Source organism: Calidris pugnax, unplaced genomic scaffold, assembly GCF_001431845.1.
Source record: "Calidris pugnax isolate Ruff unplaced genomic scaffold, ASM143184v1 scaffold103, whole genome shotgun sequence".
NCBI classification, from domain to species: domain Eukaryota; kingdom Metazoa; phylum Chordata; class Aves; order Charadriiformes; family Scolopacidae; genus Calidris; species Calidris pugnax.
Window position 1 is genome coordinate 11,307,491 of NW_015090990.1, and position 17,467 is coordinate 11,324,957.

The 17,467-nt window shown below is 41.8% G+C and overlaps 1 protein-coding gene across 4 annotated transcripts in view; it reads right to left on the reverse strand.

Moving 5' to 3' along the window:
• The window catches only part of TTN (titin), a 247,953-nt gene that overhangs the window by 27,816 nt on the left and 202,670 nt on the right, over positions 1 to 17,467 (reverse strand). For all 4 annotated transcript variants that reach the window (XM_014954164.1, XM_014954163.1, XM_014954162.1 and 1 more), the window contains one exon: positions 244 to 17,349. In XM_014954164.1, the coding sequence (XP_014809650.1) occupies positions 244 to 17,349 (17,106 nt within the window). The remainder of the gene's footprint in view (positions 1 to 243; positions 17,350 to 17,467) is intronic.

Here is a 17,467-nt window from a genome sequence, read left to right on the forward strand (position 1 = left end):
GATTGACAAAATATTTTTAAAATGAATTTGTATATTAGAAACATTTTAAGTAAAATGCAAGCAAAATTTAAAAATCACACTGTTACTTAGCTCTTTTTAGTTTTTAAAACCACAGATACATCTACCATAAAACTGTCTTTTTTACTGCAAACAGATTTAACGCTTTTTATATTATTTTGAAGTAAGCATTTAAAAACCTGTATTTTTAAAATATTAACAAATGTTTGTTTTAGTAAAACATACCTGTTATTTTTGTTCCCTCCTTGGTCTCAGAAGGCACTCCAACACCATACTCATTTTCTCCAGAAACCCGGAAGTAGTAAATGGCACCTTCTTGCAAGCCAGTCACTTTGTAAGACAGACGATGACAATTGTTTGTCACAGTGACCCATGCTTTTTTGCTAGCTTCTCTTTTTTCAATAACATAGTTCTTTACAGGTGCTCCACCATCGTTTTCAGGAACATCCCAAGATAAGACAGCAGATTCTTTAGTTACGTCTTTTGCTGTGATATTAGACGGTGGGCCAGGAGTATCAAGAACTTTGACAATTAAAGTCAAGGTAGCAGTGTTCAGTATGTTTTGCAATGTTAATGTGTATTTTCCAGAATCGTTTCTTGTTGCTTTTTCAATAGTAAGAGATGTGCAATTATCTGAAGTATCAATGCTTGCTCGTGTACGAAGATCAGTGTCTGGTTTGTTCCATGTTACATTTGGGACTGGTTTGCCTCTGAAAGGAACAGTCATTGTGAATGATCCACCAGCCTTTACAATTAAAGTCTTCCGCATCTCACTGTCGATATCAAAGGCAGGTTCTTCTTCTCTTTCTTTTGCCACCTGTGGTTCTGAGACATCACTTGGTTCACTGACACCAATTTTGTTAATGGATTTCACTCTAAAGACGTATTCAGAGCCTGATACTAATCCAGTTATGGTGTATTCTGTGCCTCTTAAGTTCTGAATAGCAGTTGTCCAGTCAGTTTCATCAGTTTTCTTGTATTCAACTACGTATCCTGTTACTGGAGCACCACCATCGAACAGTGGCTTTGTCCACCCAATTGTGATATTTGACCTTGTAGAATCCATAATCTTAGGTTTAGATGGGGGAGATGGTAAGAAGATTGGGTCTTCTGCCCGAATCAATGGTGTGGTTTCACTTGGAAGACTGAGGCCAGCAGCATTTTCTGCATAAACCCGGAATTCATATTCACATCCTTCACGAAGACCAGATGATTTCACTCTTAAATCATAAACTGGCTTTTTATTTACACGAATCCACCTTAGGCTAGTTTTCTCACGCCTTTCAATTACATAGCCAGAGATCTCATTGCCTCCATCAGACTCAGGTCTTGCCCAGCAGAGAGTTATTGAATCTTTGCTCACACTGGTGATCTCTAAAGATGTAGGTGGACTTGGAACTGTAAATGGGTCTAGGGCTTTGACAGCAACACTTTCTAGAGGTTCACCAACACCATATTTGTTAACTCCCATCACTCTGAAAATATACTCATTACCCTTCAGTAGTTTTGTCACTTTACAGGATGTTGTTCTAAGTTCTCCTTCACAAAGTGTCCATGCAATTCTGCTGGTCTCACGTTTTTCTACAATATAATAATCAATATCTGCACCACCATTTTCTTGAGGGGGTCCCCATGACAAATGGCACTTTTCAGCAGTAAGGCCATTTATTTCTAATGGGCCTGCAGGTGGGCCAGGTCTGTCAAGTACTTTGCAATTAATTGCCAAAGATCTTGTTCCTGCAACATTTTGTAATGTTAGTACATACTGTCCTGAATCACCTCGGATACAATCCTTAATGGTTATTGCAGTAGTGTGATCTGTTGAGACTATTTCAACTCTAGCTTTTCCTTCGAGCTCCTTGCCATCCTTTGTCCATGAAACCACTGGTATTGGCCGTCCTGCAATATCAGCATGGACTTTAAACACTTCTCCAGCCTTCACAACTACAACATCCCTGAATTTGGCATCCATCATAATTCTTGGAGCCTCTACATCATCTTTTACAGTCACAGGTCCAGTTGATTCAGATGGCTGACTGAAGAGTCCGGCAGCGTTCTTTGCAATCACACGGAATTCGTATCGCTGGTCTTCTGTGAGTCCACCTACGTCAAAATACGTTTCTTGCACATTAGTAAAATTACACTTAAGCCAACGACCATCTGGTATCTCTCTGCGTTCAATAATATATCCTGTTACTTTAGCTCCACCATCATATTCTGGTTTAGTCCATTTCAGTGAGACACATGTTCTTGTAATATTAGTAACTTCCGGTTGACCGGGAGGGTCACAAGGATCTCTTGCAGCAACTGGTTCACATGATTTACTGCATTTGCCTATTCCAGCAATGTTTTCAGCATACACACGATATTCATATAGCAGTCCTTCATCAAGACCCGTAACTTTCATTTGTGTATCAGGTATAAGGCTCTTGTTGACTTTTGTCCAAAGAATGCTGCTTCTTTCTTTACACTCCAAGTGATATCCTATTACTCTACTACCTCCATCATTAACTGGTACCTGCCAAGTTACAATCATGAAAGCTTTAGTTGCATGTGCCACATGAGGAGTTCCAGGTGGTCCTGGAGGCTTAAATGGATACTCTGCCACAACAGATGGAGAATTAGTGTAAGTGCTTTTCCCATAGCGGTTTTCTGCACAAATACGGAACTGATATTCAGAGCCAGTGGTGAGTCGAGATACTTTAATTGATGTTCTGGCAACTGATGCAGATACTACATCCCATGTTGTTGTGGTAGTGTCTCGCTTCTCCACAATGTAATTGCTAATGTGGCACCCACCATCATATGCTGGAGGTTTCCAAGAGAGAGTTACACTATCAGCACTAACTTCATCAATATTCACATCAGTTGGTGGTCCTGGCCTGTCAAGGACAATCACAGTTAAAGAAGCTGTTGTTGACCCAGCAGTATTTGAAAGATGTAATTCATAATGTCCCAAATCTTCATTTGAAGCTTCCTTGATGGACAGTGAAGTTGAAGTCTTTGATGTCTGAACATTTACCCGGGTTGTCTCTTTTAAGGGATTCCCATCCTTCTTCCAGACAACGGTTGGAAGAGGTCGCCCTCTGAATGGTACATCAATCTTAAGATCATCTCCAGCTTTCACAGTGAATGTGTTGAAAAGGAGCTCAGCAGATGGCTGGATTTCAATATCCTTTGCAATGACTGGGACACCAAGTTCTCTTGGATCACTTTTTCCTTTTTCATTAACAGCCATAACTCTGAAACTGTACTCTTCTCCCATACTTAAACCTGTTATTGTGGCTTCTAATGTTTTCACCTGTGTACATGCACTCCATTTTACACTTCCTTTAGTTTGCATTTCTACTACATAACCAGTAATTTTACTGCCACCATCGCTCTCTGGCTTTTCCCATTTAATTGAAGCAGAGTTGCGAGTCACATCAACAAGAACAACCTTTGCAGGTGGAGAAGGTGGTTCAGAAACCTTAATTGGGTCAGGTGTTTCTGCTGGTAAGCCAACCCCATATTCATTTACAGCTAGGACACGGAAGTAATAACTACATCCTTCTTGTAACTGAGTAATTTTGAAGGAATTCTTAGTGCAGTTGTTTGTAACTGTTGCATATGCCTTTCTTGTGGATTCTCGCTTCTCAACTACATAGTTGGTAATTTTAGCTCCACCATCAATAAGTGGCGGTTCCCAAGCTAATGTTACAAAATCTTTCTTCACTTCTCTGACAGTCAGGTTTATAGGTGCACTAGGCGTATCAAGCACTCTGACATTAACAAAAGCTGATTTTTTGCCACTATTGTTCTCCAAAGTAAGATTGTATCTACCACTATCAAACCTATTCACATTGTCAATGACCAACATTGTATAGGAACTGGTGACTTCAATCTGAGCTCGCTCACTAATTGTTCCTTCTGCTTTCTCCCATTTAACTTCAGGTTCTGGTCTTCCTTTGATGGTGACAAACAGGCGTAATGTGCCACTAGCACGCACAGTGACTACTTTTCTGAGATCGGCATCAAGTTCAATTTCAGGAGGTTCAACCTTGTCTGCTGCTATGACTGTACCAGGAACAGTAGCAGGTTCTCCTACTCCTTCTGAGTTAATAGCACAGATGCGGAAGTTATATTCCTGGTTCTCTTTAAGTTTTGTTACGGTGAACTCTTTTGCTTGCAGGCCTGTTGGAGGGGTGCAGGTAGTCCATTCATCCGCAGCAGCTTCTTTTACTTCTACTACATATCCCTTAACTGGAGCACCACCATCATAAATGGGCTTACTCCAAGCAAGGGAAACTGATGACCTGGAAGTGTCTGTAACCTTTGGATTGCTTGGCGGACCTGGTGGATATAATACATCACAGGCACGATAGAAAATAGATGGCTCACTGGGTTCCCCTACCCCTGCAGCATTTTCAGCAGAAACCCTGAATTCATAGAAATGCCCATCGGTAAGACCTGTTACTCTGAATCGCAAGTCCATTAGTGTTTTCTTATTGCACTTGGTCCATCGGATACCATCTTTGTCACGTTTTTCAAGTATGTAACCTTCAATTTCAGCTCCCCCATCGTCTTCTGGGCGACCCCATGTTACTACCATAGAATCTTTTGTGATTGCTGAAACTTCAGGTGTTGAAGGAGGACCAGGGGGTTTGTATGGATTACGAGCCACAATTGGCTCAGATTCCAAGGGTTCTCCAGTTCCATATTTGTTCACTGCCATTACACGGAAAATGTACTCATTCCCAGCAAGGAGTCTGGTTACTTTGTGGTTAAGAGCCTGCACATCTGTTGCTACTTGTGTCCATGAAAGCCTGCTAGTCTCTCTTTTCTCAATGATATAATGTGAGATACTAGAACCACCGTCATGTAAAGGTGGAGCCCATGCCAAGTAGCATTTTTCTGCAGTGACACCTGTAACCTTCAAAGGTCCTTCTGGAGGTCCTGGTCTGTCAAGTACTTTTACAGTAATTGGTATAGATTTTGTGCCACCAACATTTCTGAGGTTAAGAGTATAGTGACCTCCATCTACTCTTATACAGTCTTTTACAGTAAGAGTTGTTTTCTCAATGGTAGATTTAATTTCCATTCTTGCGGTTGCTTCTTCAAGGTCTCTCCCATCTTTTGACCATGTAATGTCAGGAATAGGTTTGCCGTGGATATCAGCTTCAAGAACAAAGGTTTCTCCAGCATGAACAACAATGACATCTTTGTACTTCGGATCCAGTGAAGCCCCTGGTGCTTCAATTTCATCTCTGGCAGTAATAGGCCCTGTACTTTCAGATGGTTCACTCAAGCAACCTGCTGCATTTCTTGCAATTACTCTAAATTCATATCGTTGGTTTTCAACAAGACCACTTACTGTAAATTCTGTTTCCAACACATTTGTAAAGCTGGCTTTCATCCAGCGACCATCCGGTAGTTCTTTCTTTTCTACAATATAACCAGTTATTTTGCTTCCACCATCATATTCTGGTTTTTTCCACTTCAGTGTGATATTATTTCTTGTAACAACAATGGCCTCTGGGCGTCCAGGTGGGTCGCAAGGATCTCGGGCAACATACAGTTCTGATACTTTGCTGACTTTGCCAATGCCAACAATGTTTTCAGCAGAAACTCTGAATTCATATTCGAGACCTTCTTCAAGGCCATCTGTTTTATACTTGGTGTCTGCAATGAGTGACTTGTTCTGTTTTGTCCAAAGAATGCTGTTCTTATCTTTGCGTTCAAGATGGTAGCCAAGAATTTTACTTCCTCCATCATTAACTGGTTCATGCCATTGTACGATCATATGGTCCTTGGAAGCTGCTGTTACAAATGGGGTTCCAGGTGGCCCAGGCACCTTGTAGGGGTATTGCACAACCACGGGTTTAGAATCCAAAGGAGAGCTCTTCCCATATCTATTTTCAGCAGAAATCCTGAACTGGTATTCAGAACCTGTTTTAAGCTTTGTTGCTTTGATAGTTGTTCTTGCAACTGTTGCTGACACAATGCTCCACGTGGTAGTACTCGTGTCACGTTTTTCTACTATATAGTTGCTTATCTGACAGCCACCAGTATAATCAGGTGGATCCCATGACAAAACAACAAAGTCCGCACTAACTTCATCAAAGCGGACAGGTCCTCGTGGTGGGCCAGGCTTTTCCAGTACAATTATGCTCAGGTGCTCTGTTGCTGTTCCTGCTGTGTTTGTTGCTGTTACTGTATATTTACCAAAGTCTTCCTTGTTGCTTTCTTTAATATTTAAGATAGTTGATGTTGATGTATCCTGAATATGTAATCTGGTTGTCTGTTTCAGTGGCTGCTCATCTTTTGTCCAGGTAATAGTAGGTTTGGGTCTACCTCTAAATGGTACTTCTACCTTCAGATCTTCTCCAGCCTGTACACTGTATGTATTAAACATCAGTTTGAAAGCTGGTTCAATTGTCAAGTCTTTGGCTATCACAGGAATTCCAAGTGCTCTGGGATCACTTTTGCCTTTTTCATTGTAGGCAATCACATGAAATTGATATTCCTGTCCTGGACTCAAACCAGACACAACTGCATTGCATGTTTTGGTCTCACTAACAACGCTCCATTTTTCTGTTCCTTTAGGCAGCATTTCAACAATGTATCCCAAAATTCTGCTGCCTCCATCATGTTCAGGTTTTTCCCAAGCAAGTGAGGCACTTCTCTGAGTCACATCAGTGAGTGTTACTTTTCCAGGAGGCAGAGGAGGCTCTGAGGCTTTGACAGCATCCGTGGTTTCAGCTGGAACACCAATTCCAAATTCATTTTCAGCCATAACTCTGAAGTAATAAATTGCTCCTTCTGTAAGATTTTCAACTTTAAAACTTGTCTTGCCACACTTAGCACTTACATTTGCAAATGCCTTCCTGGTTGACTCACGCTTATCTATTACATAGTTCTTTACCTTTGCACCACCATCGATAATGGGTGGTTCCCAAGATAATACAGCAGAATCCTTCTTTACATCCTTTACCACTAAGTTCTGTGGTGGTCCTGGTGTGTCCAAGACTTTTACTGTGACAAAGGCAGATTTAGAACCACTGCTGTTCTCCAACTTAAGAATGTATTTTCCAGCATCATTTCTATCACAGTTGTCTATTGAAAGTTGTGTGTAGTTTATGCCTTTATCAATCTGAACTTTTTCTGTGAATTCACCTTCTTCTCGAGACCACGTGATGTCAGGTGTTGGTCGTCCCCTGAATGGTATATGAATCCTAGCAGACCCACCAGCTCTAACCACTATCCCTTTCCTTAGCTCTGAATCAATATCAAGTTCTGGCGCTTCAAGTTTGTCTTCTGGTTTAATAGTACCGGGAATTGATGCAGCCTCGCCTACACCAATCTTGTTGAGGGCACATACTCGTAGTTTATATTCTTGATGTTCAGTAAGCTTTTTGATTTCAAATCGAGTGGCACGTACACCTGTCTGTGGAGTAACAAGTGACCACTCATCTTCATCTGCTTTACAGATTTCTACAAGGTATCCCTGGATTTCACAACCACCATCATAGATAGGTTTACTCCAACCAAGTGTAACTGAATTTTTGGTGGTATCCACAACATGGGTGTTTGTAGGTGGGCCAGGCTTGAACATGGGGTCACAAGCTTTAAAGTAAGGAGAAACTTGGCTTGGTTCACCCACTCCAGCAGCATTTTCAGCAGAAACTCTGAATTCATATTCATGATCCTCTGATAATCCTGTAACTCTTAATCGTAAATCTGTAATTCGGCGTTTATTGCATTTTATCCATCTGATGCCTGCTCGGTCTCTCTTTTCTACAATGTAACCTATGATTTCACTACCTCCATCACTATCTGGCCGGCTCCAGCAGACAGTCATAGAATCCTTTGTGATGTTGGTAATTTCCAAGGCCTTTGGTGGTCCAGGAACTACAAATGGATTTTTCATCATTACTGGCGCAGATTCTAATGGCTCGCCAACGCCATATTTGTTAACTGCCATAATACGGAAAACATATTCATTTCCTTCTAAGAGTTTTGTTACTTTCAGCATTGTAGGTAGAACCTCTGAGGCAACAACAGTCCATGCTAGGCGACTAGTTTCTCTCTTCTCTACAATGTAATGAGAAATATCACTGCCACCATCATGAAGAGGAGGACCCCATGCCAATGAACATTTTTCTGCTGTAACTCCTGTCACTTGGACTGGGCCCTCTGGAGGTCCTGGCCTGTCCAGGACTTTTACATTTACTGGTACTGTCTTTGTTCCTGCAACATTAGAGGCTTCTAAAATGTACTGTCCACCATCAACTCTAATAGCATCTTTTACAATTATTAATGCACTGAAATCTGTGTTCTTTATCTCATATCTAGCAGTTTCCTCAAGCTCTTTATCTCCTTTGTACCACTTAATGGTTGGTAGTGGCTTTCCATGAACATCAGCCTCAAGTCTGAACGTTTCACCAGCATTTACCACGATTGTGTCTTTGTACTTTGGATCCATTGAAATTCGTGGAAGTTCAACTTCATCCCTTGCTGTTATTGGTCCTGTACTATCAGAAGGTTTACTTATTGCACCTGCAGCATTCTTTGCAATTACTCTAAATTCATATCTTTGGTCTTCAGTAAGACCTGTTACAGTGAACTGAGTTTCAATGATATTTGTGAAGCTAGCTTTCATCCAGCGACCATCTGGTAAGTCACGTTTTTCTACAATATAACCAGTAATCTTACTTCCACCATCATATTCTGGTTTGGCCCACTGCAGAGTAATTGAGCTTCTTTTTATTATTATAGCTTCTGGGCGACCTGGAGGATCACATGGGTCACGAGCTACATAGCACTCAGAAACTTTACTTGTTTTGCCTACACCAACAATATTTTCTGCAGAAACTCGAAACTCATATTCTATTCCTTCTTCAAGGTTAGTTGTCTTAAAACTTGTGTCCTGGATAATAGTCTTGTTCACTTTAGTCCATAAAATGCTGTTCTTCTCCTTTCTCTCAAGATGGTAGCCCAACACTTTACTGCCACCATCATTTATTGGTTCATGCCATTGAATGACCATGGAGTCTTTTGTAACCGTTGTCACAAATGGTGTGCCAGGAGGTCCTGGTTCCTTGTAGGGATATTGTGCTACAACTGGCGCAGAGTCCAATCCAAAGCTCTGCCCATATCTGTTCTCAGCAAATATTCTGAACTGGTATTCTGAACCAGTTTTCAGTTTAGTCACCTTCAGTGTAGTTCTTGCAACAGTAGCTGAAACCGTTTCCCATACAGTCGTTGTTGTATCTCTCTTGTGAACAACATAGTTGGTGATTTGGCAGCCGCCTGTGTACGCTGGGGGGTTCCATGATAGGGTAATACTTTCTGCACTAATTTCATCAAACTTCACAGGTCCTACAGGAGGGTCAGGTTTGTCCAGAGTTATAATTTCAACAGAGGCAGACTTTTGCCCAACAACATTAGACACAGTGATTTCATAAGTGCCACTATCCTCTTTGCTAGTTTCTTTAATATTCAGTATAGTGAGATCGGTCAGATCACTGACATTGACTCTTGTTGTCTGCCTTAATGGCTGCCCATCTTTTACCCAAGTAACAGTTGGTTTAGGTCGACCTGCAATTGGTACTTCCACTTTCAGGTCTTGTCCCACTTGAATACTGTAACTGTGGAAAGCAGGTCTTACATCAGGTTCAATCACGAGGTCTTTGGCAACTATTGGAACTGCAAGTGCTCGCGGATCACTCTTACCCTTTTCATTTACAGCCATTACTCTAAAAAGATATTCTTCCCCTTGAGTTAGGTTAGTAATAACCGCTTCAAGTGTTTTCACACGAGCACATTCTGACCACTTCTCACTACCCTTTGCTTGCATTTCAACAATGTATTGTATGATTTTGCTGCCACCATCATGTTCAGGTTTTGCCCAGCTTAGCGAGACACTGTTTCTTGTGACATCGTCCACTGTTATTTTCCCAGGAGGCTGTGGAACTTCAGCCACTTTAATTGGGTCACTGGTTTCAGCAGGGAGGCCAATTCCATATTCATTCTCAGCAGAGACTCTAAAGAAGTAATAGCAGCCCTCCTGAAGTTGATCTATTTTCCATGAAGTCTTATGGCAGTTTGTTACAACAGCTGCATACGCCTTTCTTGTTGCTTCACGCTTTTCAATAATGTAATTCTTTATTTTTGCTCCACCATCCAAGAGAGGAGGCTCCCATGAAAGTGAAACAGAGTCCTTAGTGATCTCTCTGATTTTTAAATTAACAGGTGCACTTGGGGTATCCAGTACTCTTACACTGACAAAGGCAGACTTCGTTCCACTGCTGTTTTCTAAAGTCAGAGTGTACTTTCCAGTATCAAATCTGTTAACATTGTCTAGAACAAGGGAAGTAAAGCTGCTAGTGGTATCAATAACAGCTGCCTCTCTGATGTCACCATCCACTTTACCCCATTTTACTTCAGGTGTTGGACGACCTCTGATGGGAACAAACAGTCTTAAAGAACCTCCTGCCCTCACATTTACAATCTTCCTTAATTCCATGTCAAGGTCAAGGTCTGGTGCCTCCATCTTTTCTTCCACGATAACAGAACCAGGAACATCTGCATGCTCTCCAACTCCTGCTTTATTAACTGCACATATGCGGAATTTATATTCGTGTTTTTCCACTAATTTTTCTACTTCCATGTGAGTGTTCTTAATTCCAGTTGGAGGGGTACAAATTGCCCATTCACCATCACTTACATCACATTTTTCCACAATGTATCCCTGAATTTCAGAGCCACCATCATAAATAGGTTTACCCCAGGAAAGGAAAACTGAAGATCTTGTAACATCCACAACTTTAGGATTATTGGGTGGACCTGGCTTGTAAATAGGATCACATGCTTTGTAGTAAGTGGAAGGTGGGCTTGGCTGACTAAGACCAGCAGCATTTTCGGCTGAAACTCTGTATTCATAATCATGATTTTCTATAAGCCCAGTCACTCTGTATCGCAGTTCACTTATCAGCCGTTTGTTACATCTTGTCCAGCGAATACCTTCCTTATCTCGTTTTTCAAGGACATAGCCTAGGATTTCACTACCACCATCTGAGGCTGGCCTTTCCCATACAACTATCATAGAATCCTTGGTAATGGCTGTGACTTCTGGTGCCTTTGGTGGAAGCGGTACTCCAAATGGATTCTTTGCGATTACTGGCTCAGACTCAAGAGGTTCACCAACGCCGTATTTATTTACTGCCATGATGCGGAAAACATATTCGTTTCCTTCTAAAAGCTTTGTAACTTTGCAATTTAGGGTTTGCACATTTGAATCAACAACTGTCCACACCAAGCGACTGGTTTCCCTTTTCTCTACAACGTAGTGTGAAATATCACTACCACCATCTTGCAGTGGAGGTTTCCATGACAACATGCATTTTTCAGCAGTAACGCCTGTAATCTCAACAGGTCCTTCTGGTGGTCCAGGTCTATCAAGAACTTTGACATTAACAGGAACTTTCTTTTCACCTGCAACATTCTTTGCCAGTAGTATATATTGACCACTGTCAACTCTAGTGGCTTCCTTCACGCTAAGGCTTGTTGCAAAGTCGGTAGTTTTTATTTCCATACGAGCAGTGTTTGTCAGCTCATGATCGCCTTTTAACCACTGAATGGAAGGTATTGGTTTGCCATGAACATCAGCATCAAGCTTGAATGACTCACCAGCATGCACCACAATTGTGTCTTTGTACTTTGGATCCATACTTATATGAGGTGGTTCTACTTCATCTCTTGCTGTAATTGCCCCTGAGCTCTCAGATGGTTCACTGAAAACACCCGCAGCATTTCGTGCTATAACACGGAACTCATACCTCTGGTTTTCAACTAGACCAGTTACTTCAAATTGGGTATCAATGACATTTGTAAAGCTTGCTTTCATCCAACGACCATCAGGTAGCTCCTTCTTTTCAACAACATAGCCTGTGATCTTACTTCCACCATCATATACAGGTTTCTTCCACTGAAGTGTTACCGAGTTTCTTGTGACAATTATAGGTTCTGGACGACCTGGAGGGTCACACTGGTCACGTGCAGTATAGCATTCAGATGCTCTACTTGCCTTTCCAATGCCCACTATGTTTTCTGCATAAACTCTGAACTCATATTCAAGACCTTCCTCAAGGCCAGTTGTCTTAAATTTGGTATCTGGAATAGGTGTTTTATTCAGTTTAGCCCATAGAATGCTGTTTCTTTCTTTGCGCTCCAAGTGATACCCAATGATTTTACTACCCCCGTCATTGACTGGTTCATTCCATTGTACCAGCATGCTGTCTTTTGAGATGTTTGTTACAAAAGGTGTTCCAGGTGGACCGGGAACTTTAAATGGGTATTGGGCTATTATTGGCTCTGAAGTAAGATAGGTACTCTTCCCGTATCTGTTCTCAGCTGCAATTCTGAACTGATATTCACAGCCAGTCTTTAACCGACATGCTTTTATAGTTGTTCTTGCAACAGTAGCGGACACAATCTGCCAAGTGGTGGTAGAAGTGTCTCTTTTTTCTACAATGTAATTATTTATAGAGCTTCCACCATCATATTTGGGTGGTTCCCAGGAAATGGTAATACTGTCCGCTGTTACTTCATCTACTTTTACTGGTCCAGTTGGAGGTCCTGGTTTGTCAAGGACAACAATATTCAGAGTCTCAGTTGCTTCACCTGCAGAGTTTGTAAGTTTAACTAAATATGTTCCCACATCTTCTCTGCATGCTTCTTTTATTGTTAACACTGTGTTATTTTCTGAACTTTCTGCATTTACTCTTGTAGTCTGCTTCAGTGCCACATCATCTTTATGCCAAAACACTGCTGGTTTGGGTCGACCAACAAAAGGAACATCAACCTTTAAGTCCTCTCCTGCTAGAACACTGAAAGTGGTAAACAGCAGTTTGAAAGCTGGTGGAATCACAAGATCTTTTGCAACAACTGGTATACCCAGTTGGCGAGGATCACTGATACCTTTCTCATTCTGAGCTGAAACACGGAAGGTGTATTCTTCACCTTGGATCAATCCTGTGATAGTGGCTTCAGTAACTTTTACTGTAGCACAAGTTGACCACTTTTCACTGCCTTTACTTTGCATTTCTACAATGTAGCCTAGAATTCTGCTACCACCATCATGTTCAGGTTTTTCCCAAGATAAGGTTACACTATTTCTTGTCACATCCAGCAACGTTATTTTCCCTGGTGGAAGTGGTCTTTCTGATACTTTTACAGATTCTGAAGTTTCAACTGGAAGGCCTATTCCATACTCATTTTCAGCTAGGACTCTGAAATAGTAGTTGCAGCCTTCTTGCAAAGAATCTACTTTCCAGCTGGTCTTGTGGCAATTGGCATTAACAGTTGCATAAGCCTTTCGTGTGGATTCACGCTTTTCAACAATGTAATTTTTTATTTTAGAGCCACCATCTATGAGAGGAGGCTCCCATGTGAGTGTAACTGATGATTTTGTAACTTCTTTTATTTTCAGATCTTGAGGTGCTCCTGGGGTATCGAGAACTCTGACATTCACAAATGCTGACTTACTACCTGAGCTGTTTTCAACTGTCAGTATGTATTTGCCACTATCAAATCTATTTACATTTTCAACAATAAGTAGAGTATAAGAGCTTGTTGATTCAATGCTCGCTCTATCCAAAGATTCCCCATGTTCTCTTGTCCATTTTACTTCAGGTGCTGGTCTTCCTTTAATTGGGACAAAGAGCCTTAGAGTACAGCAGGCTCTAATAGTGACAACTTTACGTAGTTCTGCATCAAGTTCAATTTCTGGAGGTAGCATTCTTTCTTCGGCTTTTGGAGTCCCAGGAACAAGAGCAGGTTCTCCAAGACCTTCAGAGTTCATAGCATATATCCGTATTTTATACTCTTGATTTTCTTTCAGGTCAGTGATGGTAAAAGAAGTGGCCTTTAGACCTACTGGTGGAGTTACAATCTTCCACTCGTCTTCTTCAGGTAGTGCGATCTCAACCATGTAACCTGTGATCTCTGAACCACCATCATATATTGGTTTGTTCCATGCTATTGTAATTGAGGACTTGCTGCTATCCAAAACACGAGGATTACCTGGGGGACCAGGCTTAAATACAGTATCACAAGCTTTATAGAACGGACTGGTTGGGCTTGGCTCACTGACTCCAGCAGCATTTTCAGCCATGACTCTGTATTCATATTCATGGCCTTCTGTCAGTCCAGACACTTTATAACGTAAGTCAGTAACAACCCGTTTGTTACATTTCACCCACCGTAGACCAGCCCTGTCTCGACGTTCCACAATATAGTTAGTGATTGGGCTCCCACCATCAGAATCAGGATGGCCCCAGCAGACAACCATAGAATCTTTTGTAATTGCTGTAACTTCAGGTGTTTTAGGTGGATCAGGTGGCACATATGGATTTACTGCAAGAACAGGCTCTGATTCCAGAGGCTCACCAACTCCGTATTTGTTGACAGCCATAACACGGAACACATACTCATTGCCCTTCAACAGCTTAGTAACCTTCAGTTTCGTTAATGGAACTTCTGTGGCTACAACTGTCCATGCCAATCTACTGGTTTCACGTTTTTCAACCACATAATGGTCAATCTTTGCTCCTCCATCATCCAGTGGAGGTAGCCAAGACAGCACACATTTTTCTGCAGTGACTTCAGACACAGCCAAAGGCCCTTCTGGGGGACCAGGTCTATCAAGAACTTTAACGTTGAAGATATGCTTGGCAAAGCCACCAGGATTTGTTGCAGTAAGCGTATAGGCACCGCCATCTCTTCTCGAAGAATCTTTATTGACAAGAACAGTAGAGAAATCTGCTATTTTTATTTCTAATTTTGCTGTGCCTTCAAGTTCTTTTTCTCCTTTTGTCCATGTCATAGTTGGTGGAGGACGACCTGAAACATCAGCCTCAAGTCTGAAAACTTCACCAGCTTTCAGCACTAAAGTGTCTTTGTATTTAACATCCACCCTTATCTTTGGTGCTTCAATGTCATCTCTACAAGTTATTGCATCTGATGGCTCAGAGGGCTGACTAACAGCCCCACCAGCATTCCTAGCAATCACACGGAATTCATAGGCAGCATCTTCTGTCAAACCACTTACAGTGAATTCAGTCTCTAGTATATTGCTGAAATTAGCCTTCAGCCAACGGCCATTAGGAAGGTCTCTTTTTTCAACAGTGTAGCCAGTTATCTTAAAACCTCCATTATATTCTGGTTTAGTCCACTTCAGTGTAACTGCATGTCTTGTAATGTTCAGAGGTATTGGCTTACCAGGTGGATCGATTGGGTCTAGAGCAAACACAGGCTCAGATGGCTTGCTTGGCTTACTCTTCCCAGCCAGATTTTCTGCGATAACACGGAATTCATAGGCAATGCCATCGGTAAGTCCAGTTGATTTAAAGATATTGCCTGATACCAGCATTTTACTTACAGTCTGCCAAAGAATGCTATTTCTTTCTTTTCTTTCAACATGATAGCCCAGGATTGGGCTTCCACCATCAGTAACTGGCTCATTCCAGCTAATGGTCATGGTTTCTTTGGTGACTGCAATCACCTGAGGAGTGCCAGGAGGCCCAGGTACCTTAAATGGGTAGTTGGCAACTATAGACTCTGAAGTAATGGCTGGACCAATTCCATACCTGTTCTGAGCTTTAACACGGAACTGATACTCAACACCAGTAGTAAGACGAGTAGCTTTAAATGTAGTACGTATCACTGTGGTTGCCAATTCAGTCCATGTGGTACTGTCAGTTTGACGCATTTCTACAACATAGTTACTTATTGGTACACCACCATCATTCAAAGGAGGCTCCCATGAGAATGTTAGAAAGTCAGATGAAATTTCATCAAATTTGATTGGTCCAGTAGGAGGTCCAGGTATGTCATGGACCTGAACTGTGATAACTTCACTAACTTCTCCAACAATATTTTTAGCTGACAGTGGATATTGACCACTATCACTTCGTTTACATTCATTGATGGTTAGTATGGTTGCAGTTGCAGTATTTTCATAATTTACCCTTTGTGTTTGCTTAAGTATCTGGTCTTCTTTCTTCCAAGTCACTGTAGGCCTTGGACGACCAAGCACAGGAATTTCAATCTTGATATTGTCACCAGCTTTGGCAATGACAGTTTTCTGGTAGATACCACGAAGGTCAAACTCTGGTAGCATTGTTTGCTCCTTGATAATAACTGGTCTGCTTTCTCTTGGTGCACTTCTTCCAGCACTGTTAACTGCCATAACCTGGAAAGTATACTCTTCGTTTTCAGTTAGATTCTTTACTACACAGTCCAGTGTTTTTACCGTGGTGATATGTGCCCACTGGTTGGTTCCTTTTCTCTGTGCTTCAATTACATACCCAGTGATCTTGCTCCCACCATCATGTTCTGGTTTTGGCCAAGCCAGGCTAACTGAGTTCCGTGTTACATCCATAATATTAAGGCTCTCAGGTGGGGATGGTGCCTCAGAAGCTCTTACTGGTTCTGTAGTTTCAGCTGGTTCACCAATACCGTACTCATTTTCAGCCAGCACTCTGAAATAGTATTCACACCCCTCAGCCAAATTAGGAATCTTGAAGGAACACTTCTGGCAGTTGGTTGTGACTGTTGAGTATGCTTTCCGAGTTGATTCGCGTTTCTCAACAATATAGTTTGTTATACGTGAACCGCCATCGATCAGAGGCATATCCCATTGCAGGGTGATGCTATCTTTGGTTATTTCTCTAGGCTTAAGGTTTATTGGCGGACCTGGTGTATCCAAGACTTTTACATTTACAAACCCAGTCTTCTTACCAGCAGCATTTTCAAGAGTCATTACATATTTTCCTGCATCGTATCTGGTGCAATCTGTGACAATTAAGAGTGTAAAAGAGTCTGTATTTTCAATACTGGCACGTCCTTTGAGTGAAACATCATCTTTTGTCCATGTAACTTCTGGAGTTGGACGTCCTTTAATTGGCACAAATATCCGAATAGTTAACCCAGCTCTAACAACAAGCGTTCTTCTTAGCTCAGCATCTAATTCGAAATCAGGAATCTCTTCCCTGTCTGTGATTTCCACGCTTGGAATTATTGCTGGTTCACCAACACCTGCAGCATTCATGGCAGAGATTCTGAAATTGTATTTGGCTCCTGTCTGCAGATGAGCAACAACAAACTGAGTGATTCTTAAAGCAGTCCCTGTCGTGTCTTTTACCCATTCTTCTTCTCCTTCCTTTTGATGTTCCACTATATAGCCAGTGATGTCAAGACCACCGTCATAGTGAGGCTTGCCCCAGGCTAAAGATGCACTTGTCTTTGTAGTATCAGTCACTCTTGGATTTGCAGGTGGACCTGGTGGGTCTGAAAAGGGAGGAAAAGATAAAACATTACATTATGGGGGAAATCACTCTTTCCCTGCCTGAATGCGCTCCCTGCCCATCCCACCGACCCCCCCCCCCCCAACAGCCAGCCAGCCAAC